At 34.9% G+C, this 27,518-nt stretch overlaps 2 protein-coding genes across 9 annotated transcripts in view; one reads left to right on the forward strand and one right to left on the reverse strand.

The window, feature by feature from the left end:
* Positions 1-16,584, reverse strand: part of LOC127409599 (transport and Golgi organization protein 1 homolog) — a 40,462-nt gene extending 23,878 nt beyond the window's left edge. For 2 of the 4 annotated variants that reach the window (XM_051644266.1, XM_051644265.1), the window contains exons 1-6: positions 15,525-16,583; positions 12,301-12,434; positions 11,170-11,256; positions 7,842-11,070; positions 5,867-6,178; positions 5,008-5,144 (exon numbers count right to left, since the gene is read on the reverse strand). In XM_051644266.1, coding sequence (XP_051500226.1) covers positions 5,008-5,144; positions 5,867-6,178; positions 7,842-11,070; positions 11,170-11,256; positions 12,301-12,434; positions 15,525-15,645 — 4,020 coding nt within the window. In that variant the 5' untranslated portion in view covers positions 15,646-16,583. Of the gene's footprint in view, positions 1-5,007; positions 5,145-5,866; positions 6,179-7,841; positions 11,071-11,169; positions 11,257-12,300; positions 12,435-15,524 lie in introns of all 4 variants that reach the window. The other 2 variants (XM_051644268.1, XM_051644267.1) reach the window with 2 other exon arrangements.
* Positions 458-27,469, forward strand: taf1a (TATA box binding protein (TBP)-associated factor, RNA polymerase I, A). 5 transcript variants are annotated; one of them, XM_051644413.1, is made up of 13 exons: positions 458-473; positions 12,375-12,476; positions 15,074-15,155; positions 17,321-17,734; positions 18,089-18,252; positions 18,798-18,911; positions 19,108-19,309; positions 20,969-21,084; positions 21,183-21,341; positions 21,469-21,535; positions 23,866-23,989; positions 26,977-27,131; positions 27,271-27,469. In XM_051644413.1, the coding sequence occupies exons 4-13, from the start codon at positions 17,572-17,574 to the stop codon at positions 27,330-27,332; spliced, it is 1,326 nt and encodes a 441-aa protein (XP_051500373.1). In that variant the 5' UTR covers positions 458-473; positions 12,375-12,476; positions 15,074-15,155; positions 17,321-17,571; the 3' UTR covers positions 27,333-27,469. The 5 variants fall into 5 exon arrangements, with proteins under 5 accessions (XP_051500373.1, XP_051500376.1, XP_051500377.1 ...); XM_051644416.1 differs by having other exon boundaries at positions 17,585-17,734; XM_051644417.1 differs by having other exon boundaries at positions 17,588-17,734.
* The last annotated feature ends 49 nt before the right edge of the window (positions 27,470-27,518 follow it).

Below are 27,518 nucleotides of genomic sequence, written 5' to 3' on the forward strand. Positions count from 1 at the left end.
TACTCCTGCTTGTGCAATGATTCAACACTGGGGGGTTCACTGGACTTTCACCTCTGTCCAAACCCAGTCACCTTATGCCTATTACATGCACTTAAGACTTAAAACTCGGGTTAAATGACCAATTTAGCAGCCTGCGGTTTCGAAATGACCCTTAATGGACTTAACCTCCCTGGCAGAAAATGTAATATGCATCCAGACAGAAAACTGCATTGGTCCATATTTAGGGAAAGGGTCAAACTATAGCACTGTGGTAGCATTACACAACTTTTGCATGCTCACGGTGGACATTTAAGTGGACTAAACTGACTGCAAGCTGTTTAAGTGAAAGCAGAGCATGCATTAATGAGTTAAAGCAATGCATTTCACTCCTTCAGAAAGCTTATGGAGTCTCGAGGAGTGAAACACTTACTTCCTGAAGTCTGGAGAGCATGAAGACAAAACGAGCTGTCGTTTCTAACTCGGCAGGAGAAGAGGTAAGACTTGGCTCTGAATCCATCCTCTTGCAGTGTGTTAATGTATTTACCCGTGCCACCGAGCGCTCAGAGACGGAGAATGAAGCCGATAACCACGCACTAAAGGCCGGACCGCTGTTTCATATCGAAAGCCAGCGAAAGCCGGTGTTTTCTGATATAAACAGACTCTGGCAACCCTTCCTTTCAAAGTAATCAGATGTTCAAGACAGACAGGCTTGTATATAGAATGATAATATTGATTTACAACGAGTATTTTTAAAATCGGTGAGCTCTTACAACACGTCAACATTTGAAAGCGCTGAACTGAGAATCTGTTACACGGTGGAGTGTTTCCACTCGCTCCCGGTCACGTGATGCTGAGGCCGGCCTCTGATTGGTTACCCTGGTCACACTGGGTGAGCGCTGGGGGATTTGTTTAGCTGTGACGCAATCGGTTTTGTAAAAAGATCAGGGTGATTAGACCGCGCTAAAGTAAATATGTCCCATAATAAGCATTGATATTTAATTGACGATTTATATCCCAGTTGTGGAACATTAGATGTGATGCAGAAGCTTTTTGATAGCTTTATACGGAGCGTGTCATTGAAAAGACTAAGTCTATCCCTCACAGCCTCGTTTTCATTCCCATCAAAGATGCCGCTACAGTTAATAAGATCTATTCTCTAACAATCATTATTAACCCCTTAAACTCTGGTGGATTTTTGAGCAGCCGCCCGCAATGTTTCTCACTCAAATTTAATCCTTGTGCGTCAATGAAAAATAGGTCCTTACAGGACAAAAATGTCCACGTCAAAAAACTGCCATAATAATATTTCAAATTCACTTTCAATGAGTTATTTTTTTAACCAACATCAGTCCTAATCATAACTATCAAATATTCATTCATTTTCAGGATTTTAACCCTTTAAATGCCAGTTTGTTTATATAATGCCACTGTTTTTACACACACACGAATTCTCAATACACACATCCAAAACACACTCTGACACCCATACCAACACACCCACACAATTTTAGCTGCATCATTTATTCAACTGGCCTGCAGTGCTCTATAATACAGCAAACAGAAAATAGGGGAAAAGTATGTATTTGCTCCATAGGCTAAACATGAGAAAAATGGCGCCATCTGGTGGAAAATATTAAACATTTAAATTTTGAAGCCAGGGATTCGGAATGAAAGCATAATATCAAAGAATTCATGATTTGATGCTTTAATGGCACTGGGATCAAATATTACAGTTTTAATGGGTTTCAATGGGGACATTTTTGTCCTGAAGGTCCTGAGTGTAACTATTTTGTGTACACAGTGTATTACAGATGTATTTTAGGAACTGAGGTTGAAATATCGAAATTCCCCCCAAAATACACACCTTTGGCTAAATCTATGCCATTGGCATTAACACAGCCAAAATGACAGAAAAAGACAAAAATGTCCCGAAGGTCGCACAAGGGTTAAAAGCTCACCATTCACACATACTGTGGACTAATTGCAAAAAATACTTTTTTCTGAGAACCCCCCAAATAAATAAAAAAGACTCCAATTATTCATAAATAATATGTGTGTTTATAATCTTATGATAAACGTTTAAAAAAAACAAAACGTTTTTGTTGTCCTAAATTTGCAAACATGTCATTCTGGTTCTGTTCACTCTACTTCAATTTGAAAAGTCTCATTTTATTCCACTAGATGGCAGTAAGTACTAGAAAAAAGATTTTCACATTCCATCACAATATACAGATCTGAAATGTAGGTGGCACTCTAACGCATTTTAGCCCTCACAGATGTGCTCGTCCATAGACATTCAGTCTAATTTTCAGTTCAAGCACCACCCCTATTGTTTTGTCGAATATCTCGGCCTCTGAGTGGACTATAAGCTCAATCTAGGTGTCATTTGAAAGCTGAGATCCTCCCCTTTGCGATAATATTTATCATCAGTAGTTGAAAACATATTTTTTTCTGATTATTTGTTTTGCATGCTTTTCCTTCCGTGTGGCATATTATGTTCTGGCAATCTAAGATATAACATTGGATTATTCAGCCAAGCAAGCTCACAGACAAGGGCTAATTTTTTAGAAAACTTCCTAAGGTAAAAGCTGATACAAAGTTTTTGGCTATTTGGGGCTTACAGCAGCAGTTATCGGATCATAAAAGAAACATTTGTATTTGATGATTACCAGAAATCATATTTCACTTTGTGATTCTTTTGAAAATCTTGTAAACTGTGGTATTAGTGCAACAAAATTAACTATACAGTCACATTCCTGAGAATGAGAGCTTTCATTTGATATATGACTTGTCTATTTAGGTGCTATGTGAAGGACTTTTATTTTCATATAAATATTTCTACCCCCTCACCTCTAGGGGGCGCTAATGTCCAATGCAAACTTTTGAAACCTTATTTTATTATTTTAAGTAACAAATTAAGAAGTAATGGAGATTCTAAGCTTTCCAATGATATCTCATATGCCTGACTTATGTGTACGGAGGCTTTAATGTTTTAAGCTTAAACTTTTTTCACGATATAGCACCACCTCCATCGAGTTTAAGGGGTTTAAAGCATCTTCAAAATTATCAAAATATATATATAAAGGGAACTTATTTATTGGCAAATATAATAAATTCTTCTAGAACATTTATTTACTCAAGAAAATAATGAAGAAAATAACGTCACCCAATAATAAAAAGTCTGTCCTCATTGTTTCACCGTTCATCGTTTCATTGAGCTTGTTTAGCTACATGAAGACAAGTGATCCGAGGAAGACTTTGCTATTTTATTCTCCATTGCTTCGCTTTATTTCCAGATATTCCAGAGTTGTTGCTTTGTTTGTTTCCTAAACTTTCCATTGCGACCTGCACTGGGATCGCACTGCGATAGTGAGGTTTCCTTCTTATGTAAAGCTCTGAGATTCCCCTAGTGTATTTGAGCGCATTTACAGTATGTGGACGTGAGAGACAGTGGTCGACATTTTAAATTGATGTGTATAAATAGGTATATTTTATAGTGTCTGTGCTTTTCCCTATTCACACTCCCAGTAATGTTGAATTGTTTCCACTGTGTTGACTTGTTGATATGATGTTGGTCTGCATCCAATGACGTTAGTTATTGGGTCTGTTCCACGCAGGCACATGTGGACACTTCAAGAACGCTGCTAAGGCCCATAAGCCGTGGTTTCTGGGGGACACCCAGGTGTCTTAAACTGCTTTCTCTTAATCCCTTAAATGCATAATGAATAAGGCGTTCTCATTTACATGACGTTTCAGAACGCCGCTTTCTGCAAAACCCCTGGAATAAAGCGTTTTTTAAACATGGTCATTGTTTCACCTTTCATTGTATTGAAAAAAGATGCAATGAAAGAGAATGGTGACTAAGGCTGACATTCTGCCTAACATCTCATTTTGTGTTCCACAAAAGAATACAGGTTTGGAACAACATCAGGGTGAGTAAATGATGACAGAATTTGAATTTTGGGGTGTACTATCCCTATAAACAACGCATTCAGTCATGGTATGTTCCTGTTGGGTGAGTTGGTTGTCACTGACGTTTAAATGTCGTATTAATTAGAATTTTGCTAGGTAGCTCAGCAAAGCCCAAAAACAACAGCAGCAATACCAACAAACACAACCTTACACAATGCATCACAAGCCCTTTCGACATTTAATCATGTACAGAATAAATCATTATAGCTTCAATTACACTTTTCTGACATTAACATTGCCACTAGTGAAAACCACATTACAGATATTAAAAATAAGCATTTGTACTAGTTGCAATTCAATTGTTGATATCAGGAATGAACATCTGCACAAGTAATGCAATTATTGATATGTAAAATATAGTTTTTACTTGTAAGAAGTACAAAGCTGATATGTATATTTGGAATTTCAACTAGTAAGAAATTAATTACTGATATCTGTGATTGCATAGTTAAAATTCAATTTTTGATATCAAGAATGGGTATTTCCATGAGTAACGATGTCATTTCTGATTTCAAGAATGAATGTTTTTCTAATGCAAACCTTTTTACTGATTAGCATTAGCAAATGAGCATTTTCACTAGTAGTAATTCCATTACTGATATTAAGAATTAACATTTTAAATACTGAACACTGAATTCTAGATTATATCAATAATACATTTCCTGCACAATTAAATGTCTAAGGGCTTGCGATACACGTGACATAGGTATGCAAATATACAACACAGTAATCACATAATTACATATGTAAATACCTGACATGCTCATAAATGCTTTACTTGGGAATTCAACAAAATCAGTAAGAAAACAGTTTATGAATAGGAGTTCAGATTAAAATCTGTATTAGAGAAAGTTATTTTCTACCAATTCAAACCTCTTGTGAGACTTTCAAGAGTGTTTAAAGTTCTTCATTTTGTCCTCCGGCTTTAAAACTCAATAGGCACATAAACTTAGAACAGCAAATAAACACACTTGTCACCCCTAGATTCTATCAAATCCCATTAATAAAAGGCTCAGCACATTACTGTGGTATAAGATAATATGATGTTTCACTCACAACTTCTGCATACACTCCAAGATACTCTTTGACAAGAAGCATCAAGCCCCAAAGTTCATCTGAAGTCGATGTGCTGATGACGTCATTGTTCGCTTCAGTGTCATGGAAGTCAGAGACACTTGGGGTCTCCAGTGAACCTGGTAAAACGCAACGGTTTTAACTTGAGACATTCCACAAAAACTGTCAAAGTCAAAATGAAACCCTATCCATTTTCACTTCTATAATGTTGCACAATTCAGAGTGAAAAAATATATTATAATGATAAAAAGTAGGACAGCACTTAATTTTGACTTTCATTGACATCAGTCGAAAAGGAAAGTCGTTTCAAAAGCAGAGTTAATTTATTGCATTTTTAAAGAAAGTGTAAATATTTAATTTTATAGCATTTGTTTTTTCTCCCCAATTTGGAATGCCCAATTCCCAATGCGCTCTAAGTCCTCGTGGTGGCGTAGTGACTCGCCTCAATCCGGGTGGTGGAGGATGAATCTCAACTGCCTCCGCGACTGAGACCGTCAATCCGCGCATCTTATCACGTGGCTTGTTGAGCACGTTACTATGGAGACGTAGCGCGTGTGGAGGCTTCACGCTATTCTCTGCGGCATCCACGCACAACTCACCACGCGCCTCACCGAGAGCGAGAACCACATTATAGCAACCATGAGGAGGTTACCCCATGTGACTCTACCCTCCCTAGAAACCGGGCCAATTTGGTTGCTTAGGAGACCTGGCTGGAGTCACTCAGCACACCCTGGATTCGAACTCGCGACTCCAGTGGTGGTAGTCAGCGTCAATACTCGCTGAGCTACCCAGGCCCCCATCAATTTTATAGCACATTTAAGAAAATAAAACATTCACAAACCTGAAGATTGGTCCATTTCAAAGTGAAATCCAATGTCCACTTGATTCTCCAAAATTGCATGAGGCCCCTTTTGAATCTCCTCAGCATCTTTGAAACCATTTTGGGCATCTTTATTTCTATTAAAATGACCGCCATCCTCCTCGAGTCCCATTTCTTTACTGTGAGACAAATCTTCAGCGTTCATATTTAATTCAGTATTCAGAATCAATTCAGATTCATTCTGCTCCTCGTGGATCTCCGGACTTTCAGGTGATTCAATCTTTTCGACGTCACCAACCAAGTCCTTCACCTCTTCAGAGTCATTTTGTTCATCTGGAGAGAAGTATACAAAGATCAATAATGAAACATCAAATTGTTTGCCGTATGATCAACATGTGTTCTAACACATTAAATAGATAGTTTACCCAAAAATTTAAATTCTGTCATCATTTAATTACTCTCATTTTGTTTCAATCCTGTATGACTTTCTTTCCTCCATGGAACACAAAAAGAGGTGTTATGCAGTATGTAAGCCTCAGTCACCATTAGGGCTGGGCAATTTATCAAATACTCACTTATGTAATCACAGTGATTTTGCTAGCAATATAAAATTAAGAATATTGCACGTTCATGATAGGGCAAGAGAGCAACGGTTCATGCAGCTCCCTCGTGACACTGGGGCGTTCAAGCGAAAACTTGTTTTGTTTATAAAAACAGGTCCTCCACAGCGATAGTGACAACACAACACAGCTGCTCACAAAACAGAGAACAGAACTTACTAAACATGTCTGAAGAGTTTGTAGTTTTAGAATTTATGCATTTCTATGCCCAGCCTTATTTTTTTAAATGGAGTTCTCAGAAATCAAACATAAACATAGAGGAGGCAACAGGAAGCCACAGTCACAACGTGTCCTAACCTGACAGCAAACGGCACATGATAAAAGGTATCTTTGCTATGGTAATCAGAGTTTTTGTCCTAACCAGCAGTGATGAGCGATGGTACATTCTATCGATCGCTTGTTTTCTATTTTCAGCATGGCACGGGTAACTCCATCTGCTGTGAACTGGCACCAGTCCAAAAATGTAAAAAAATAATAATAATAAGGCTGGGCATAGAAATGCATCAATTCTTCAACTACAAACTCTTCAGACATGTTTAGTAAGTTCTGTTCTCTTGTTTTGTGTGCAGCTGTGTTGTGTTCTGTTGTCTCTATCACTGTGGAGGACCTGTTTTTAGATAAACAAAACAGGTTTTCGCTTGAACGCCCCAATGTCATGAGGGGCTTCATGAACTGTTGCTCTCGTGCCCTATCATGAATGCACACAGGAGATCAACGGTCAGTGAACAGTTTCACTAAATAATACATTAGATTTCAGTTTGTTTCTCACCAAACCTTATCGTATGCTTTCATAACAATCATGAGTCTCATGGAATAATTTATTAGACTTCTGAATTATACTTTTGTGTTCTTTTGAAGCTTGAAGAGGTGATCACCATAAACTGCCATTGTATGACATCACTGAGCACAACATTTTTTAACAATTTCTCCCTTTTTGTTCAGAAAAAGAAAAAGTAATATAGGGTTATAACAACACAGGGGTGAATAAACAACGACTGAATTTTCATTTTTGGGTGAACTATCCCTATAATTATTTGTAACTAGATTTTAACTTAATTACTGCATTTTTAAAAAGGTAGAAGCTCAACATGTGGCTATACTTTTGAAACAGTGAGTATTTTAACGTTTACTGATTGGCCCAATTCACCTCCATTGTAAGTGCCTCACTGGAACCTCGATTTTTGCTTTTTTTAAAGAAAAGGAGGGACGAATTTCTGTAGCCATATTGGCCATTGTAGTCGCCATTTAATTTCATTGCATCTTTTCTCCATACCATGAACACGAATGGTAAATGGGGCTAAAATTCTTTTGTTTTTGGGTATACTATCCCTTTAAAAGGGCAAAAGAAAACAGAAAGAGAAAGTCATGTTTCTCACCTATTTCAGACGTAGGTTGTCCATCTTCAACCAATGGGACACTGTCACTGGCAGCAGAATATTTCTGTCGTAAAGAGAACACAATCTCCTGAAAACCATCCAAGATGGCAGCCTCTACATCATACATTCCTGGTTCCTTCAGCTGCCCAAGTCCCTGAGCTTTCCGGTCTCTTTCATTAAGCATTTCTTCAGTCTCGTCTAGAATCGAGTTCTCTGAGGCCTCCATGATCTGATCAAGCGTGTTCTCGATGTTCTCCATGTCTGTCTGCAACTGCCTGGCGGACTTCATCTCTTGATCCAGGTCAGAAAACATGGCTTCAATTCTGAACAGATTTTTCAGCCCGAGATACTTCTGTATACGCTCCATATCATCGTCCCTCAAGTGATCTCGTAAAATTGTGAGTCTAAGAATGCTATCACTGTACACAGGCTCCTCATGAGGAAAAGGTACCTCAAGTTTGTGATCGGGTCCATCTTCTTCCAGGGATTCATGGTCTTCTTCTCGAGTCACGCTTGTTAGAGAAGATGGTACCTCACTTGGTTCCGTGACTCTGTCGTTTTGTTCAGATACTTCCGATATATCGGCTTCGACGTGAATTTCAGGTTGTTCGTTCTCCTTGGATTCATGTACGACATCTGTAAGTTGGGGTTTGGAAAAAGATAAAAGAGCATTCTCATCCTCCAAAAGCTCTTCATCATCTTCCATCTCGTCTTGATCTTGAGGTTCCTCTTCTCTGTGACTTTGTTTCTCTGATTGCAAGGTGTTTTTTAAAAGATTCAAAAGGTCGTTCCTCACATTATCAATCTGATCGTCGGTTTTGTCAAGGAGTGATGCAGTCTGTGGACTTTCATGCAATTCTTCACTCTTGATTGAAATGACCTTCTGAGGATCATTGTCTTCATTGTTTTTGTTTGCATTTCCATTCTTGTTCATGATGGCCTTCTGAAGATCGTCTTCAATGTATTCATTTGCTTTCTCTTTCTTGTCTGTGTCTAACTTCTGAAGATCATCTTCTTCAGTGGCTTCATCTGCAAGCATCCTGTCCACATTTACTGATGAGATTGTTCCTACAGTGTGTTTTTCCACAGCTGGCTCAGATGAGATGTCTTGACTCTTTGGCTGAGCACTTATGGAGTCTTGAGTATCTTCTGAAGCTGTTTTAGTGTCTAGTGGCAGCTGAGAAGGATCTAGGATTTCTTCTGCAACTGCCAGTTCTTCAGAGTCAATTTCTTCATTCAAGACTTTGGGACTAGTGAAGTCTTTGACATCCGTATCTAAATTTGATTCCCCAAGTAAAGCCTCCATGTCCTCTTTGGCGACTCCTTCAAGAGATCCAGTCCTTTGAATTTCACCTTCATGCACCGTTTTAAAAATATCCTTAACGGTTGACCACATGTTCTTATTCTTAGTGTCCTCCTCAACTTTTTTCAGTGTTTTATCTGGTGGTTGTAGTGGTATACCCTTATAATTTTGCTCGGTTTTGGCAGGTTCTTCACTGACTATCTCTGAACCAGCAGTTTGGGCTTCAATTGGAAGTTTCATGGGTTCCTGAGGCTCAAAATGTGTGACTTCCTCTGTACCAAACTGTCCCTGAGAGTGACTCCGCTTGTGCAAAAGCTCAGAGTAATCAATATCTTGTACATCAGAATCAGATGGTTCTGTTTCTACATCTTCTAAGGTGACCTCTGACTCCTGGTGTAGTGAATTTTCAGTCTGCTCTTCCGTGACCTCTACAGGCTGAACAGCTTTCGGTTCTGGATCTTTCTGTAATGCATCTGTAGATTCCAATGTTGTTTCTGGTGAGACATCTTTTATCTTTGGTTGAAGGCTATTCGATTTCTCATCCATAGATTGTGAAAGTAATGTCTCAGTTTCTGGAGATTCTACAGATTCTGAACCTAGTGAATCAGTTTCAAGAAGGGTTGTTGATTCTGAATCTTCTGAATCTGATTCAAGATCTGTTGTTGATTCTGAATCTTCTGAATCTGATTCAAGAAGTGTTGTTGATTCTGAATCTACTGAATCTGTTTCAAGATTTATTTTTGATTCTGAATCTACTGAATCTGTTTCAAGAAGTGTTTTTGATTCTGAATCTAGTGAATCTGTTTCAAGAAGTGTTTTTGATTCTGAATCTAGTGAATCTGTTTCAAGAAGTGTTTTTGATTCTGAATCTAGTGAATCTGTTTCAAGATTTAGTTTTGATTCTGAATCTAGTGAATCTGTTTCAAGATTTAGTTTTGATTCTGAATCTAGTGAATCTGTTTCAAGATTTGTTGTTGATTCTGAATCTACTGAATCAGTTTCAAGAAGTGTTGTTGATTCTGAATCTAGTGAATCTGTTTCAAGATTTGTTGTTGATTCTGAATCTACTGAATCAGTTTCAAGAAGTGTTTTTGATTCTAAATCTACTGTATCTGTTTCAAGATCTGTTGTTGATTCTGAATCTACTGAATCTGTTTCAAGATTTGTTGTTGATTCTGAATCTACTGAATCTGTTTCAAGATTTGTTGTTGATTCTGAATCTACTGAATCATTTTCAAGATTTAGTTTTGATTCTGAATCTGCTTCAAGATGCGTTTTTGATTCTGAATCTACTGAATCTGTTTCAAGAAGTGTTTTTGATTCTGAATCTACTGAATCTGCTTCAAGAAGCGTTTCTGATTCTGAATCTTCTGAATCTGATTCAAGATTTGTTGTTGATTCTGAATCTACTGAATCTGCTTCAAGAAGCGTTTTTGATTCTGAATCTAGTGAATCTGTTTCAAGTTTTGTTGTTGATTCTGAATCTTCTGAATCTGCTTCTAGAATCATTTTCGATTCTGAATCTAGTGAATCTGTTTCAAGTTTTGTTGTTGATTCTGAATCTTCTGAATCTGTTTCAAGAAGTGTTGTAGATTTTGAACGTGTTGTTTCTGTTTCAGAAGGCAGCGATACTGATTCTGAATCTGATTCAAAAAATGTTGTTGATTCTGAATCTATTGAATCCATTTCAAGAGGCAAAGATGATTCTGATTCGACTGAATCTGTTTCCTGATGTATTGCAGATTCTGAACTTGCCGTTTCTGTTTCAAAGGGCAGCTGGGAGACAACAGCATCATTCTGTGCTGGTTCTTTCGATTCCTCTGTTAAATTCTCATGTTCTATTAACAACGATTTGCCTAAAAGCAAATCAATATCATAGCTCTTAAATTTATCAAGTCCCGTATCAAAACAAACAAAATCTGTTTCCTAAAAGAAAAGAAAGATCCACATTACTTTTTAAAATGCCAACCAAAGGTCACAGTAAAAATGGCCAGACATCAGTAAATGTTAACAAGACTAACTTACCTCTGCAGGCACCTCAAATTCATGTTCAGTATATATATGATTTACATTAAGATAGTCTTTTGGGAAATAACCAAAGTGGTTTCCAACCTATGCAAACAAAGAAAGAAAAAAGAAAAAGAAAAATGTGTTTAATTAGTACATTTTCCATTATTCAAGTAATCAAGTTATGATTTTTGTGTTAACTCCAGAAGAAATGTGTAATTTAAGTGTTTCCCATATATGGCATATGGTGGTTACGGCATAGCCTATATGCACCTCTCCAAAAATGCAACAAAGCGTCAAGATAATGCATTTCAAAACAGCAGTGACTGGTCCGCTTTGTAAACAGTGACTGCCCACCAGGATAATAAAAAGGATATCTGATGTAGCGTCACATTTCCTACTAGAGGTCGACCAATTCTTTCTATACTATGGCGGGCAAAGACAAAGAGTCACAAATGAATAAAATCCCAGATGCAGTTTTTTGTTCAACCAAAATCCCCCAAATAACCAGAAACAAATAAAGATTTGGTGTATTACGTGGGACTTTTAAGTATAAACAAGCCCGAAACACACCAGGGACTCTTATTTTGTAATGACGAAAAACTATTAACTAGTTCCAAAAAAGTAACTATCTGCACCGATTAATCGGTAAAACCGATTTATTGGTCTACCTCTATTTTCTACAAGATTTTTTTTTAGATATATGCATCATATGGCATTGCATTTGAACTCGGGGGCATTGTTTTATTTGGGAACATCTGTTTATGTTTCATGAAGTTACAAGCGAAAACGTGACAAAAAGACATCTGTTACAGCTTATAACTCTAAAAGCTTTGTTCTCTGGGCTTTAACTTGATATATTTTGGTACCTATTTAAAAGTCAAATAGGTTTGGAACAACATAAGTGTGAGTAAATGATGACAGAGTTTTCATTTTTGTGTGAGCTATCCCTTTAAGACACATGCATGATCTGTTGCCCAACTAAATAAATAAGTGTACTCTGGCAGTTGGTATGACATGGACTGTTTGCAATTGGTATGACTATTCAAATATGCTTGCATGCAAACCGATATCTCACACAAGTCATCACCAACAACACCCATAAACCAGCAAAACAACCAACCAATCAATCATTAACTGTGTACTTACACTTCCAGCCCACACATCCGACCTCTGTCCTGAGAGTTTATAATATACATAAATCGTCTCTCCTTTCTTGAAAGAGAGAAACCGACAGTCCGGCCCTGTGAAATCCCTCACGGCTTTCCCTCTGCCGAGCAGCACTAAAAAGACACAAGAAAACATGTTAGGATGAAAACTACAAGGTAAGCTTCAGAATCTAACTTCGAATCTAAATCTTCTGCATGAAATACATCACGAACCCCCGGATTTTCCCTAAAAATGTGAAATTTAACCTCTACTTAACCCTCAGAGACACTAGCATTGATATTGAGAATGATATATTTTCTTTTTTGCCCCTTGAAAGTGTTTTTAGGATGCCACTGAGAACTCAATATGCATTCTTTCCTACCAAAACTGTTGCTCTTGTGATATAATTCAAATAATAATATTTCTATTAAGAATAGATATAATTGTTTTAACCCTTTAAGCTCTGGTGGGCTCAGATGGGCCCACGAGAAAAAAAAAAAGTCAAAATATTAATAACTACAGTCTTGACCAACACAAAATAGGTATCGTTTGAAAGCTTAGAAGCTCTACTTTAAAATGCATGTAGACATTATGACCAAAACTGAACAAGTGCTTTGAAATTTGCAGACAAATCAGAAGTGTTACATTCTGATAGTTTATAAAAATAATTGCACTGTACATATTATTGCAATCAGTAAAAACATCAAACTGATCATGTGTCATATGTTGTTGGAAATCTCTCAAAGAGTAGAATACAACCAGCCCATTTGTTTTACTCACAGACAAAAATATAGTGAGTAACAGCTAAGTATATGTCTTTGACAATTATGTTGGTGTTGCTAATATGCCGAGTTTTCGCTTATAACTTCACAAAAAAAGGAACAAAAATATCACATACCATTACTTAGAGGAGGTGATTATCTTTCAAACGAGCCCACACACAAGATAATCAGATGCATATATCATTAGATAATCCACATGAAGCACAATGTTACATATGACCACCAGGAGATGGCGCCAAATACATAACACAGACTCAATAAGCACATTTACATGCACGTTCTTACATCGATTATGCTTAATAAGCAGACAACGCGTGTGATCATGTAAAAGCAATAAACAATGTTCCTTTATGTGTGTGAGGTCGTAAAAGTATTAGGAATAAACCGGATTTTTGCCCATTACGCTGATTTTGCGTGGAATGTAAATACATTTACCGGTGTTCTCACCAGCGTATCCAATGTGTGCATGTGTTGAGCGCATGTCTCTTCACAGTTTGACATCAAAAGCAGAGAATAACGCAATTACTTCAAATCTCATGTAAACATGGTTTTCTTGCTTTGTCAGATTTTTTAAATAAGCTGATTTTTGGAAGTAATCAGTGTATTGGTGTGCATGTAAACGTAATCAATGATGCCTCAAATGGCACAGAATGAAACTCATTCTGTGAAATCTCATTACTAAAATCATGTCTGCATGCTATGCAAACCTTTAGTCATTGTTGTGTTTGCATGTGTAATTAGTTCTTACATACAATTATAGTGTTTTATTTGTTTGGAGAAGCTTTGGACATTATGATAAATGATTTTTATAATGCTATAACTTTTGATTGCTTGGTCGCATCCACACGATTTTTTTCTCTGATACAGTTGACATGATTGGGAACAAAACAAAAGCAGTTTTTCGGAGCCACTTTATTTACACCCAGAAATATATAATGTCAAATCAGAAAGAAAAAAAAGTTTTTGGCTCAGTTTTTTTGTTCAGCAGTTTCTTAGGCTGAGAGTCTCAGTATGCATCATAATCTACATAATGAAAATTTCCTAAATAAATACAATTTCCTTGTTTTTGTTTTTTTCTCGAGTTACAAGCCTTTAATTTTTGGTATGCCACTGAAACAGGAAATCTATAAAAACACAAAGCTTAAAAGGTTAAACAAATGCTGCAATTCTGCTACAGTGGGTTTCTGAGGGTTAAAATTGTATCTAATGTGAATATAGAACCTTGATGAAATCATTATAATTTGCTTAAAGAAAATCCTATTTTAGGACCATTAAGATATTTTGCACTATGACAATAAATTTTCAACCCAAATTCTACTACCATAATATACTGAAACATTACTTATTCCCATTATGCTCAATGGTGATTCTCATTACTGTAATGCAATGATTTTTTGTTATCAAATAAAAGGCAGTACAACAAATACAGCCATAATGTATAAATATATTGCAAATTAAACAATTTAAATATATTATTTTTGTCCATCACAGTTATAAGAATTCATTTTTTTTGCATTACAGTAATGAGAGTTTGGGTGAAATGTGTTTAACTGTCATTAAAATAACATCAAAATGTAACATTTCTTAATGGGTCATGAAAATAGGCTTCATTTGTATTATGCAAAATATAATTTTGTATATAAAATATAAAGTCTTCCTTTTAATTTTGGGGTGAGATATTACCTGGACATGTTCTTGACAGTTTTCATAAGATGCACCCAATAAGGTTGCATGAAGAAAATCTATGTGTGTTTTTGTGTTGTTGTTTGTTTATTAATAGCACAATAACCACACCAGGATTCACAGTGCATGTCTAACAGGTTGCCAGTATTGAATATGGTCAATACATTTACATTACATTTAGTCATTTAGCAGGAATATGTCAATATGCACAACTATATGACAGTCCTGATCTGTAATTACAGTCAAATATGTTTCAAAGACATATGCTTACCATATCCTTAAACTTGAATAATACTAATTTTGTTCAGCAGGTTGTTGGTAAATAACGACAGTACCAACCAACCAAAGCCAATGGGTCTGCTGTCAAACCGGCGAAATTAAAAATAGAAGGTAAACAAGGCCTTATATTCAACATTACTTGTTGCAACCTATGATTATATGTCATTAAGAACATAACACAGCCCAGATCTTTTCAAGCTTATTAACCAGCATGATTTTAGTCATAACGCTCTTTATGCTGTTAGCTTCGTTGGCTAAACTCTGAGCATAACATCAACAAACAGGATCTTCAATGACGCAGCTCCACATATTTACACTCTACGTGATATATAAAAACTCGTTTCATGTCTCATTTTATTGTTACTAAATGTTACAAAGTTACACGGTCCACTGTAACGGCGATGCGGCCTTTGTGACGTCAAAAGCACTGAAGTTTTATTATCAGCATCCTGATACAAAGTTCCAGTGTGTGATACTCACTGCTACATTCATCATCGGCGCAGCGTTTGAAGTCGGAGAAGCGCCGCTCCGTGCTGGATTTACAAACACACGCATGAAGAAACAGAGTAAAAACATAAAAATATGGATTTAGTGTAGCCATGCTGGCAGCGTTTGATTGTAGAGCGTGCAGCCGACACGTCAGCAGTCCTGAGGGGCGAGCTGAGCTGCTTCAGTGAGGAGGAGAAAAGACTGGAGTCATGTTACAGAACACTTAAAGAGATAGCTGCAGATAAAATAACAGCTCAGCAGGATCTGGGACACTCCAAACCACCTCCAGCTGGCGCAAAAGGATGAGAGATGAAGAGGTATGATGATAAAAACAACCTCTTTATGGTTCATAAAAATGAAGATGATGTCACATCTGTGCAGAATCCATGCAGAAGACCATTTGCAGCTACATTTAATGCCAGGTAGTACCATGCATAATAAAAGCTATTTTCTTTTAAAGATAATAATATTAATATTAATAATAACAATATAATAGTGTTATTTTTGTTATTAAAAATATGTTATTATTTTATATATTATTAATAAATACATTCATCATATTAATATATTATTAGAACAACATTAATAACAATAATATATTATTGTTAATAAAACTTATATATTAGCCTTTTATTGTTTTTTATTCATGAGGTACATTATCACAAGAGGTATTTGATCATATTTGAAAATTATTTGAAAAACATCAACTGTTCAAGCAAAAAGAGCTTTTCTCTCAGACATAGTACATTTAGAATTTAAAGAAAAAAGAAAATACATTTTTACACAAACTAAATAAAGGCTTTTCTAACAAACTACTCTTTGTTTTGCATGTGTTATTGCTGAAACATCTTGTCTATTTTATATCATATTCACTATATAAAAAAATGAATTAAAAAAAGACCTTTATAAAATGGTTCTGCACTGAACTACCTACATCACTTTAATTTAGATTTTTTATTAAATTAAATTTTTCATACAGTTTCATTTTCTTATTAATTTTCTTTAATTTAATTAAATTATTTAATTTAATTTTCCATCCATTTTTCTATATCAGTGTATCTTTGTTGGGGTATTTTATTTTATTTTATTTTATTTTATTTGAATTTAATTTAATTTTTTATTTAATTTATTTTAATTTAATTTTATTTATTTTTCCATCAATTTTTCTATATCATCTTATCTTTGTTGGGGTATTTAATTTAATTTAATTATTTAATTTAATTTTCCATCCATTTTTCTATATCAGTGTATCTTTGTTGGGGTATTTTATTTTATTTTATTTGAATTTAATTTAATTTTTTATTTAATTTATTTTTATTTAATTTTATTTATTTTTCCATCCATTTTTCTATATCATCTTATCTTTGTTGGGGTATTTAATTTAATTTAATTTAATTTAATTTAATTTAATTTTCTTTTCTTTTATTTATTCTTTCACAGGCTATTGGAGCTATTGTAATTTATTTAAGTGCTTGCCTATCAGATTCAGCTCTCTGGGAATACAGTATATTTCTTGGCTGTCTGCAATTGTTGAGAGAGGAGACTGGAGAGGATGGACCTCACATTTCCTTTAAGACTTAAATAAACAAATAAATAAATGAAAATAAATACCATCACAAATCATGTTAAGGTAACATTCACAACTGAAGGACCAAACATTAAGGGACATATAATGCTTCATCATTGAAAACAAACTCTTCTAATTCTTCTGACATAGTCATTTAACTTGAGAGGTGTTTTCACATATATCTGAAAATTATACAGCTGTGCATTCCTTAAAATCACAGACAGAGAGAGTGCGACATCTCTTATCATCGAGTAGGTCAATTCTTCTCAGGTAATCACAGTCTGCGTGTTGTGCGTCTCCCATACGGCCGGTGGCGCTGTGAGCCGGTGACGCTGATCTGACCACCGCTGTGTTTCGTGAGGAAGGTAGTTTACATGCGTCCATGTGTTTGGTACACACAGGTACATTTGGATATTCTCACACACTTGAAAGTCCTTCTGTAGTTGATTATATTGTTTATTATTTATTCTCATGGACTCTCAAGAAGGAATCGTTGAAAAACAGTGCGCTATGGATGATTTTGAGGATGAATTGAATATTCCAGCGGCAGATGTGGACTCCCCAGAGGAAGAAACGCCAAATCAGGGGCGGATTAAAGAACCAATTCACCTTCACTTACCTCCAAAATACAAAGGTAATGTACTAATTTCTTAAAGGGATCAAATCAGTCATTTAAAAGAAGATTTCTCCCAAAATGATAATTCTCTCATCATTTACTCACCCTGATGTCGTTCCAAACCAGTTTCTTCAGTGTAACACAAAAAGAGATGTGATGCCGAGCCAGTCACTAGTCACTGTTATTTTATGGAAGGAAAAAAAAGATGCAATGAATGGTGATTGAGGTGGTCTTTCTGCTTAACAACTCCTTTTGTGTTCTACAGAAGAATGTAAGTTTGGAACGACTTGAGGGTGAGTAAACGGTGACAGTGTTTTCATTTTTGGGTGAGCTGTCCTTTTAAGGTGGCTCAAATAAATGTTTAATTTTCAGGTCCATCCAGAGAAACTGGCTTCCATAAATCCACCAGAAATTGTTTGAAGATTATCAGAGATGCAATGTTGCATCATCGCTGGCAGGAGGCTGCAGAATATTTCTCCTCTTACACTCAGACACTGGAGGACACCACTGTCAGCAGACAAACAATGGCATGTGAGGTACATATAGCACATATTTCGTGAATATTTCACCCCAAAATCAGAAACCAGACATTGTATTTTGCCTTAAAAAAAAAAAAAAAATGCAGACTCTTTTGGGGGTTTTTTTTAGGATCTATAAGATTTTTTTTTTTTTTTCTTAATACTTTACAATTTAAATAATAATAATAAAAATATATATATATATACACTGGTGGCCAAAAGTTTGGAATAATGTACAGATTTTGCTGTTTCGGAAGGAAATTGGTACTTTTATTCACCAAAGTGGCATTCAACTGACCACAATGTATAGTCAGGACATTACTGATGTCAAAAACAGCACCATCACTATTTGAAAAAAGTCATTTTTGATCAAATCTAGACAGCAGCCATCACTCCAACACCTTATCCTTGAGTAATCATGCTAAATTGATCATTTGGTACTAGAAAATCACTTGCTAGTTTTTATAATTTTTTGATACAATTCCTTATACAGTAAGTTGTATGTAGATAAATGCCATTTTCAGCACTGTGTTTATCAAACTCTTCATAATTCTGTCCAACAGATCATTTGGAGACTTGGCACAGAAATTCTGCATCATCTCCCTAATGCCACCGCTGTAGATTTCAATGCTTTATATAACCAGACCAAAAACTCAGGGGTCAGAAACTATGCTAAGGTATGAATTCAACTGGACAACTGATTTTCTGTGGTTAACTTTGCAGTGTGCAATAATATAAAGACAAACAAAACCTCCAGACTTTAGAGCTGTAAACATTCCTGCACCATTACATTTAGGAAGGTCTTGCCCCTCCCATTCTCACTTTTTCAGTTTATAATGGCACACTGACAGCCTTCTCATGTGGCTGTCACAGATCTGTTTGGAGCATGTGTTTCATCTTCTGCTGAACGGCCAGTTTGATGAAGCCAAACGACAGCTGTCCATCGCAGAGAGCTGGAGATACGGCAAGCACTCGGCTGCTCAGCCCCTGGAGACTAAATTCATCCGCGCCTACTGCGGCTTTCTCGATTACTTAATCTGGTGTGACAAGAGACCCGAATCAGGATTAGAAGCAGGTAGGAGGATATTTAATCCTGACCCGGTCCATCTCTACGTCAGATTATATTTGATTCTTTGGTGGTCATATTTTAGCACCCGTTTACTTCAGTAATTTCTTTAATTTTGTTATTATAAGTCATCCCTGTTAAGAAGACTTTCTTGTTGTTATATAATGATTTCTTTTTAAATGAGTATCAAATCCTATATTAATTATATGGTTATTTTGATCATTTGTATTAATATTATTATTATATGAAATAACTATTAAATATAATAATTTCTTTTATTTATTGCATTTTATTTATTTGTTGTGTTATGTTGTTTTAAACTAAACATTTTTTAAAATTAATATTATTATGTGAAATAATTATGGTTTTGTTTTTTATTAATATAATTATGTGAATTTGAATAATGAAACTTTATATATTTTTATTCTTTATGCTATATTTTATTTTATTCTTTTTTTATTGTGTGATAATGTTGTTTTAAACCCAATTTTTTTTTAAATTAATATTATTATGTGAAATAATATTGTTATTGTTTTTATTTATTAGTAATTATTATGTGAAATAATTATGGTTTTGTTTTTTATTAATTATTTGAATATGAATAATGAAACTATTTAATATAATATATTTTTATTCTTTATTATAAATAGAAAAAATAATTATGGTTTTGTTATTTATTAATATTATGATTATGTGAAATAATAATATTTAATGTCATTATTCTTACACTTTTTGTGTGATTATGTTGTTTTAAACTGGGTTTCCAGTCCTTATAAATCATTTTTATGGTTATTTTTTTTATTAATATCATTATAATGTGAAATAATATTTAATTTCATTTTACATATATATATATATATATATATATATATATATATATATATATATATATATAAAATATTATTATTATTATTAAAAATTATTATTTTTTTATTTTTAATTTTTTTTTTTTGGTGAATTTTGTATCATGATTGTCCTTGAGAAAAAAATGTATGGTTATTTTTTTATAATTTATTCAAATAATTATTTCACATTTATAATATTAATAAATAATTTAAAAAAAGATCCTGGTGAAATAATTATATTAAATTAAATAATGATATTTAATATGAAGTAATATCAAATAAATTTCCCCATGCGTGTTAAAAAATTTGGATACATGTAAATACATTTTAGACAATAACTGGTTTGTCAGAAACTCAAGAATCCGCATCACATTTGTGGTGTAAATGCTATTGTGTCTTTTTACTTATTTATTTAAAAAAAATGTTTTTGTCTTTTATGTCTTAACCAAATTAAAATATGCAGACTAAGCTGAAAAAGTCCCCCAAATAAAGATAATTCAATTTATAATATTTAAAATAATTATAAATATAAGATATAGCAAATTTCTATTTTGCAATCAAGTTCATCAATCTGTCCGAGGTAGACTTAAGAGATGTTCTTGCGTTTTGTCGGTACACTTTTGGTACGTCTGTCTCAATCTGGTTGCATCTAGTTTCACTGGTTTTCAGCGTTTATAGTTATATAAACCAAACACAAGTGGTCACATGGGACGCAATTGAGACTCATGTAAATATATGTTGTCTCGTCTGAATATTTGTGATCGGATCACCTGAAATTGACATTGATACAGGTGTAAACATTCATCTTTCTCTGTTATTTCAGAGGATGTGAGCGATAATCAAGAGATGCACAGCTACTTCAGACAAGCTTCAGTGACGCTAGGGGAAATCATCAGACAGCCTGGAATCTGGGATCCGTTTGTCTTAAGTTACATTACTGTGAGACTTCGTCTTACTGCGTACAACTTGAAAGCTTTCTGGTTGTGATTGATTCCACTTTGCTGATCATGCGCCCTTCATGTTGCTCTCCACTGCAGATGCTGGAATTTTACAACAAAGAGGACCAAGCTTTGAAGGTCCTGCAGAATTACGCCTACAACACTGATTTTCCATCCAACCCGAACGCTCACATCTACCTGTACCAGTTCCTCAAAAGACACAAAGCCCCGCAATCTAAACTCATCAGCTCATTACGGGTATGAAGTAATCAACACACCTCATCGTAAAATGTTAATCTTCTAAGGAATTACATACGGAATATTGTGGTTATTGAACACTGAATGTTTCTCATTAAAATAATTCCATCTGTTTGTGTTGTTCCAGATTCTGCACTCTTTGGTTCCCAGTCATGAACTGATGCTGGAGCTCTGTGTTCTCCTAATGCAGACATGTATGTTGAAAAATAGCATGTTTATTAACCATTTAATCTCTGATTGTGTTAAAGATTTCCTGTTTCAGTGGCATACCCCAAAAAAAAGCTTATAGCTTATTAAAAAAAGATGTTCGGTTGGGTTCAAGTCCGGGCTCTGGCTGGGCCACTCAGGGACATTCACAGAGTTGTCCCTAAGCCACTCTTGTGTTGTCTTGGCTGTGTGCTTAGGGTCATTGTCCTGTTGGAAGGTGAACCTTCGGCCCAGTCTGAGGTTCTGAGCGCTCTGGACCAGGTTCTCTTTAAGGATATCTCTGTATTTTGCTGTGTTCATCTTTCCTTCAACCCTGACCAGTTCCCCAGTCCCGACCCCTGAAAATCACCCCCACAGCATGATGCTACCACCACCTAGCTTCACCGTTGGGATGGTATTGCACAGGTGAATAGCGGTGCCTGGTTTCCTCCAGACATGATGCTTGGAATTGAGGCCAAACAGTTCAATCTTCATCTCATCAGACCAGAGAATCTTGTTTCTCACAGTCTGAGAGTCTTTAGGTGCTTTTTTATGTGTCTTGCTCTGAGGAGAGGCTTCTGTCTGGCCACTCTGCCATAAAGCCCAGATCGGTGGAGTGTTGCAGTGATGGTTGTCCTTCTGCAAGTTTCTCCCATCTCCACACATGATCTCTGGAGCTCAACCAGAGTGACCATCAGGTTCTTGGTCACCTCTCTTACCAAGGCCCTTCTCCCCCTGATTGCTCAGTTTGGACGGGCGGCCAGCTCTAGGAAGAGTCCTGGTTGTTCCAAACTTCTTCCATATAAGAATTATGGAGGCCACTGTGCTCTTGGGAACCTGCAGTCGAAGTTTTTTTTTTGTAGCCTTACTCAGATCTGTGCCTCGACACAATCCAGTCTCTGAGCTCTGCAGGCTGTTCCTTTGACCTCATGGCTTGGTTTTTGCTCTGATATGCATTTTCAGCTGTGAGACCTTATATAGACAGGTGTGTGCCTTTCCAAATCATGTCCAATCAATTGAATTTGCCACAGGTGGACTCCAATCAAAGTCCAAACATCTCAAAGGTGACCCAGAGAAATGGGATGCACCAGAGCTAAATTTCAGGTGTCATAGCAAAGGGTCTGCATACATGTGTCAATGTGATATTTCAGTTTTTTTCTTTTTAATAAATTAGCAAAGTTATCAAAAATCAGGTTTTTGCTTTGTCATTATGGGGTATTGATTGTAGATTGATGTGGAAAAAACAGCAGCCTTTTTTAGCGTAAGGCTGCAATAAAATGTGAAAAAATGTGGGTCTGAATATTTGAATATTGCACTGTATATCTCAGGGTGTAAAGAAGGTAGCTCCAGAAATCTGCTTTCGTTTTGTTCCCAATAATGTCACCTGTAACTGAGTAAAATTATTTGTTGTTATGACAAAGCAATCAAAAGTTATAGCATTACAAATATAATTTGTCATAATGTCCAAAAACTTCTCCATGTGTCCAAAAGCCTCTCCAAACAAATAAAACATAATAATTGTCCATAAGAACAAATTGCACATACAAATACAACACTGACTAAAGGTATGCTCTCTGTCCAAAGCATGTGTAATAACTAACGGGATCTCATTCAGTTTCATTCTGTGCCATTTGTGTCATGATTGAATTTTTGTCATGTATTTGGCGGCATCTAGTGGCGGCCATGCGTAATTAAATTGAACGATTCTCTCTGCCAATAGTTGGGTGACTTCCACCTCTGGTTGCAATGATCTGAATCCTAATACGATTGGTTTAGCGTTCCATGACGCTGGACAATGTACTACATTATTTCCGATGAAGTCATCTGATCCAGGATAGCTAACGTGTTTTTAGCCGGATAGCACATTATGTAGAATTTTACAATTTAAATGGTAAAGCAAAACTGTAAAAGGTAACATAAACCATTGTTTTTCAAATATATTTACAGTACATTTATAACATTTAAAACACATGTGACTTGCCCCAACCTGACCTTTATGAAAAATACCCCTGTTCTGAGAACACAGTTCAACGTCTCAGTAAAAGTCTTCGCAAATATTAAAACTCTGTATGCTAGTGTGGTTTTACAGTGTTCACCTGTATATGTAAGATCGTATTGAACTAGCTGTTTGAAACCAACTTACAAAACCACTGCTAGAAAAAAAATAAACGAGCAATTGTACAATATAGCTGAATTTCTGACTCAAAACCTTATAGTTAATGATACTGTAGTTATAGAGAACTTCTCCTTGTGACAACTAGCCCCGATCTAATCTCAGTAAGAAGACATGTTTAAATACTGCCACAGTGTTTTGATGAGGTTTCCGTTTGTTTTCCAGGGTCAGAGAAGCATTTAGAAGAAGCTCTGAGAGTTTCCATGGACCTGCTGGAGTTTTCCAGTTGGAAATTTGAAACAAAGGCTTGGAAATGTCTCCTGAAAATTATACTGAATCTCAAAGAGAAGTAAGTGTCTATGTACACACTACCTGATAACCTTTGTCTGTTTAGGCAAACAAAGCTTTTTATTACACTTAATATTTTACTTTTATTATTATTTATACTATGTATAATATATTTATATTTATTTACTATTTTATTTTTTATAAATATATATATATACAGTATATAATATATTGATGTATTTTGTATGCATTGTTTATTACATTTATTTATTCAATTTTATAATTGTTAATGAATTGTATATGTGTTTTTATTATTTATTATAATTATATTTATTATTAATTTATTTTAACATATGCTATTGATATATTTATTTTTAAGTGTTATTATTTATATAATTTAGTATCATTTTTTTATTTTTATTTATTATTTATACTGTATAATTTCATTTAAATTTCATTTTTAAATTTTTTTTATATTCTAATATATATATATATATATATATATATATAAGTATACACTGGTGGTAATGTACAGATTTTGCTCTTATGGAAAGAAATATGGAAAAAAGTTACTTTTATTCACCAAAGTGACATTCAGCTGATCACAATGTATAGTCAGGACATTAATAACGTGAAAAATTACTATTACAATTTGAAAAAAATCCTTGGCATTCTAGCCATGCTTATTGCATACTGTGGCAACTCAAAAACAAACACAGAGACCATGATAAGCTTAATTTAATGAACCAAATATCTTTCAACTGTGTTTGATATAATGGCAAGTGATTTTCTAGTACCAAATGATCAATTTAGCATGATTACTCAAGGATAAGGTGTTGGAGTGATGGCTGCTGTCTAGATTTGATCAAAAATGACTTTTTTCAAATAGTGATGGTGCTGTTTTTTACATCAGTAATGTCCTGACTATACTTTGTGATCAGTTGAATGCCACTTTGCTGAATTAAATTACCAATTTCCTTCCGAAACAGCAAAATCTGTACATTATTCCAAACTTTTGGCCGCAAGTGTGTGTGTATATATATATGTGTATATATATATATATATATATATATATATATATATATATATATATATATATATATATATATATATATATATATATACACACACACACCAATCAGCCACAACATTAAAACCACTTGCCTAATATTGTGTAGGTCCCCCTCGTGCCATCAAAATAGCGCCAACCCGCATCTCAGAATAGCATTCAGAGATGAATTCTTCTCACCACAATTGTACAGAGTGGTTATCTGAGTTATCGTAGACTTTGTCAGTTCAAACCAGTCTGGCCATTCTCTGTTGACCTCTCTCATCAACAAGGCGTTTCCATCCACAGAACTGCCGCTCACTGGATGTTTTTTGTTTTTGGCACCATTCTGAGTAAATTCTAGAGACTGTTGTGTGTGAAAATCCCAGAAATACTCAAACCAGCCCATCTGGCACCAACAATCATCCATGTGATTATCTAATCAGCCAATCCTGTGGCAGCAGTGTAGTGCATAAAATCATGCAGATACGGGTCAGGCGCTTCAGTTAATGTTCACATCAACCATCAGAATGGGGAAAAATGTGATCTCAGTGATTTGGAGCGTGGCATGATTGTTGGTGCCAGATGGGCTGGTTTGAGTATTTCTGGGATTTTCACACACAACAGTCTCTAGAATTTACTCCGAATGGTGCCAAAAACAAAAAACATCCAGTGAGCGTCAGTTCTGTGGATGGAAACGCCTTGTTGATGAGAGAGGTCAACAGAGAATGGCCAGACTGGTTTGAACTGACAAAGTCTGCGGTAACTCAGATAACCACTCTGTACAATTGTGCTGAGAAGAATATCATCTCTGAATGCTATTTTGAGATGCAGGTTGGTGCTGTTTTGGCAGCATGAGGGGGACCTACACAATATTAGGCAGGTGCTTTTAATGTTGTGGCTGATCGGTGTGTGTGTGTGTGTGTGTGTGTGTGTGTGTATATATATACATTACTGTGCAAAAGTTTTAGGCACATAAGATTTTTCACAAAAGCATTTGTCTTAAGATGGTTATTTATATCTTCAGCTTTAGTGTGTCAATAGGAAATATAAATGTTAGACTCCCAAACATTACTTTTGCAAATAGAAAAGATTAGAAGAACAGGGAGCCCTGCAGCACATGTCATGGCCCCCACAAATCCCCCCATCCAGTTTAGTCGACTAGTCTCGCACATCCCTAGTGGTCACACCGAATATTGATTTAGCTTTTTTATGTTTACTGGACTTTGTATGACATTAAGTGATAAATGAAAACTATTTATGGCAGTATTTTTGAAGACATCCTCACTATGCAACATTTTGCCTAAAGCTTTTGCACAGTGCTGTATATATATTTGTTTTCTTTTTTACTATTTATATAATTGTTTTATTTTGTTTTAAATATACGTATATATTTGATTTATTTTTTTTATGTATTATGTTTATTATATTTATGTATTTTTTATAAATTTTTATAATTTGTTAATGAATTGTATTTTTAAGTGTTTTTATTTAGTGTAATTATATTTATTAATATATTTATTAATTTCTTTTTAACATGTATGTTATTGAATTTTATTATTTATTTTTAATTGTTATTATTTATATAATTTACTTCAATTTTTTATTTTTATTATATTTATTTTATAATCATTCATTTTTTTTTTTATTAATCAATATTTATGATATTTTTATTTAATATATAATGGTTATTATTTTATTATTATTTAATATATGCATTCTAAAATATTATATTTGTTTATTATTATAATAATTATTATTATTATCATATATTTTTATTGTTTTTTATTATACTTTAACTTTGAGGGTCCCAAACCAGGTCTCATCTTTTACAGATTATGACAATTATTATCGGGGTCCATTAAAAGACTGGGTAAACAAAATACAGAGTATACAAATTTGTCAGATTCATTGTTTTTGTATTTTATAAAGGTTTGATAATGTATTTATGATGTAAACATGGTCATTGTTATTTATGTTTTTGTCTTGTACATGTGTAGACATTGCTTGGAATATTTAAAGAAGGAATGGTCCGTCAGGAGATCGCTGTGGTTAGCCATGCACTTCAGAGCATACATTGGCAGAAAAGACTCAGTCGAGAATGTCAAACTGTTGAAGATCAAGACACAAGTATTGAGACTTACGGGTGAAGGCAGTAAGTACACAAGATTAACACTTCCCAGTTAAAAATAGTTTGAGAAGCGTCTTTAATTCCTGTGTGGTTATGCATAAAGAACACGTATATCTATCACATATTTAACAGGTTCTTATCATTTGTATTTTTGTGATTGCAGACATAGCCTACTTTGGAATTTCTCTGAAGGTCAGGAGACGCGAGCAAGCAGACAAGGCATAAGAGAAGAAATAGATGAGTGCTAAAAGTTGAAAATCTTTAGTTTTTAGAAATCCAGGTTTCTTGCAAATTGGTGTACCAGTTGTTTTGTATTATGCAATAATAAATGTGTCCATTGTGTGGCCAACAGTATAGTAATACATACTGAGTAATGATTCTTTAGCATGTGCTGTAGCACAACATACGCAT

The sequence above is a fragment of the Myxocyprinus asiaticus genome, chromosome 19, assembly GCF_019703515.2.
Source record: "Myxocyprinus asiaticus isolate MX2 ecotype Aquarium Trade chromosome 19, UBuf_Myxa_2, whole genome shotgun sequence".
NCBI lineage: Eukaryota > Metazoa > Chordata > Actinopteri > Cypriniformes > Catostomidae > Myxocyprinus > Myxocyprinus asiaticus.

What these genes read in the sequence shown, in the direction of transcription:
- taf1a (XM_051644413.1), top strand. Translation starts at nt 17,572, where the DNA reads ATGGACTCTCAAGAAGGAATCGTTGAAAAACAGTGCGCTATGGATGAT. An exon ending in CTTACCTCCAAAATACAAAG is followed by an intron (nt 17,735 to 18,088) that starts GTAATGTACTAA and finishes TTTAATTTTCAG; the next exon opens with GTCCATCCAGAGAAACTGGC. An exon ending in AACTCATCAGCTCATTACGG is followed by an intron (nt 21,342 to 21,468) that starts GTATGAAGTAAT and finishes GTGTTGTTCCAG; the next exon opens with ATTCTGCACTCTTTGGTTCC.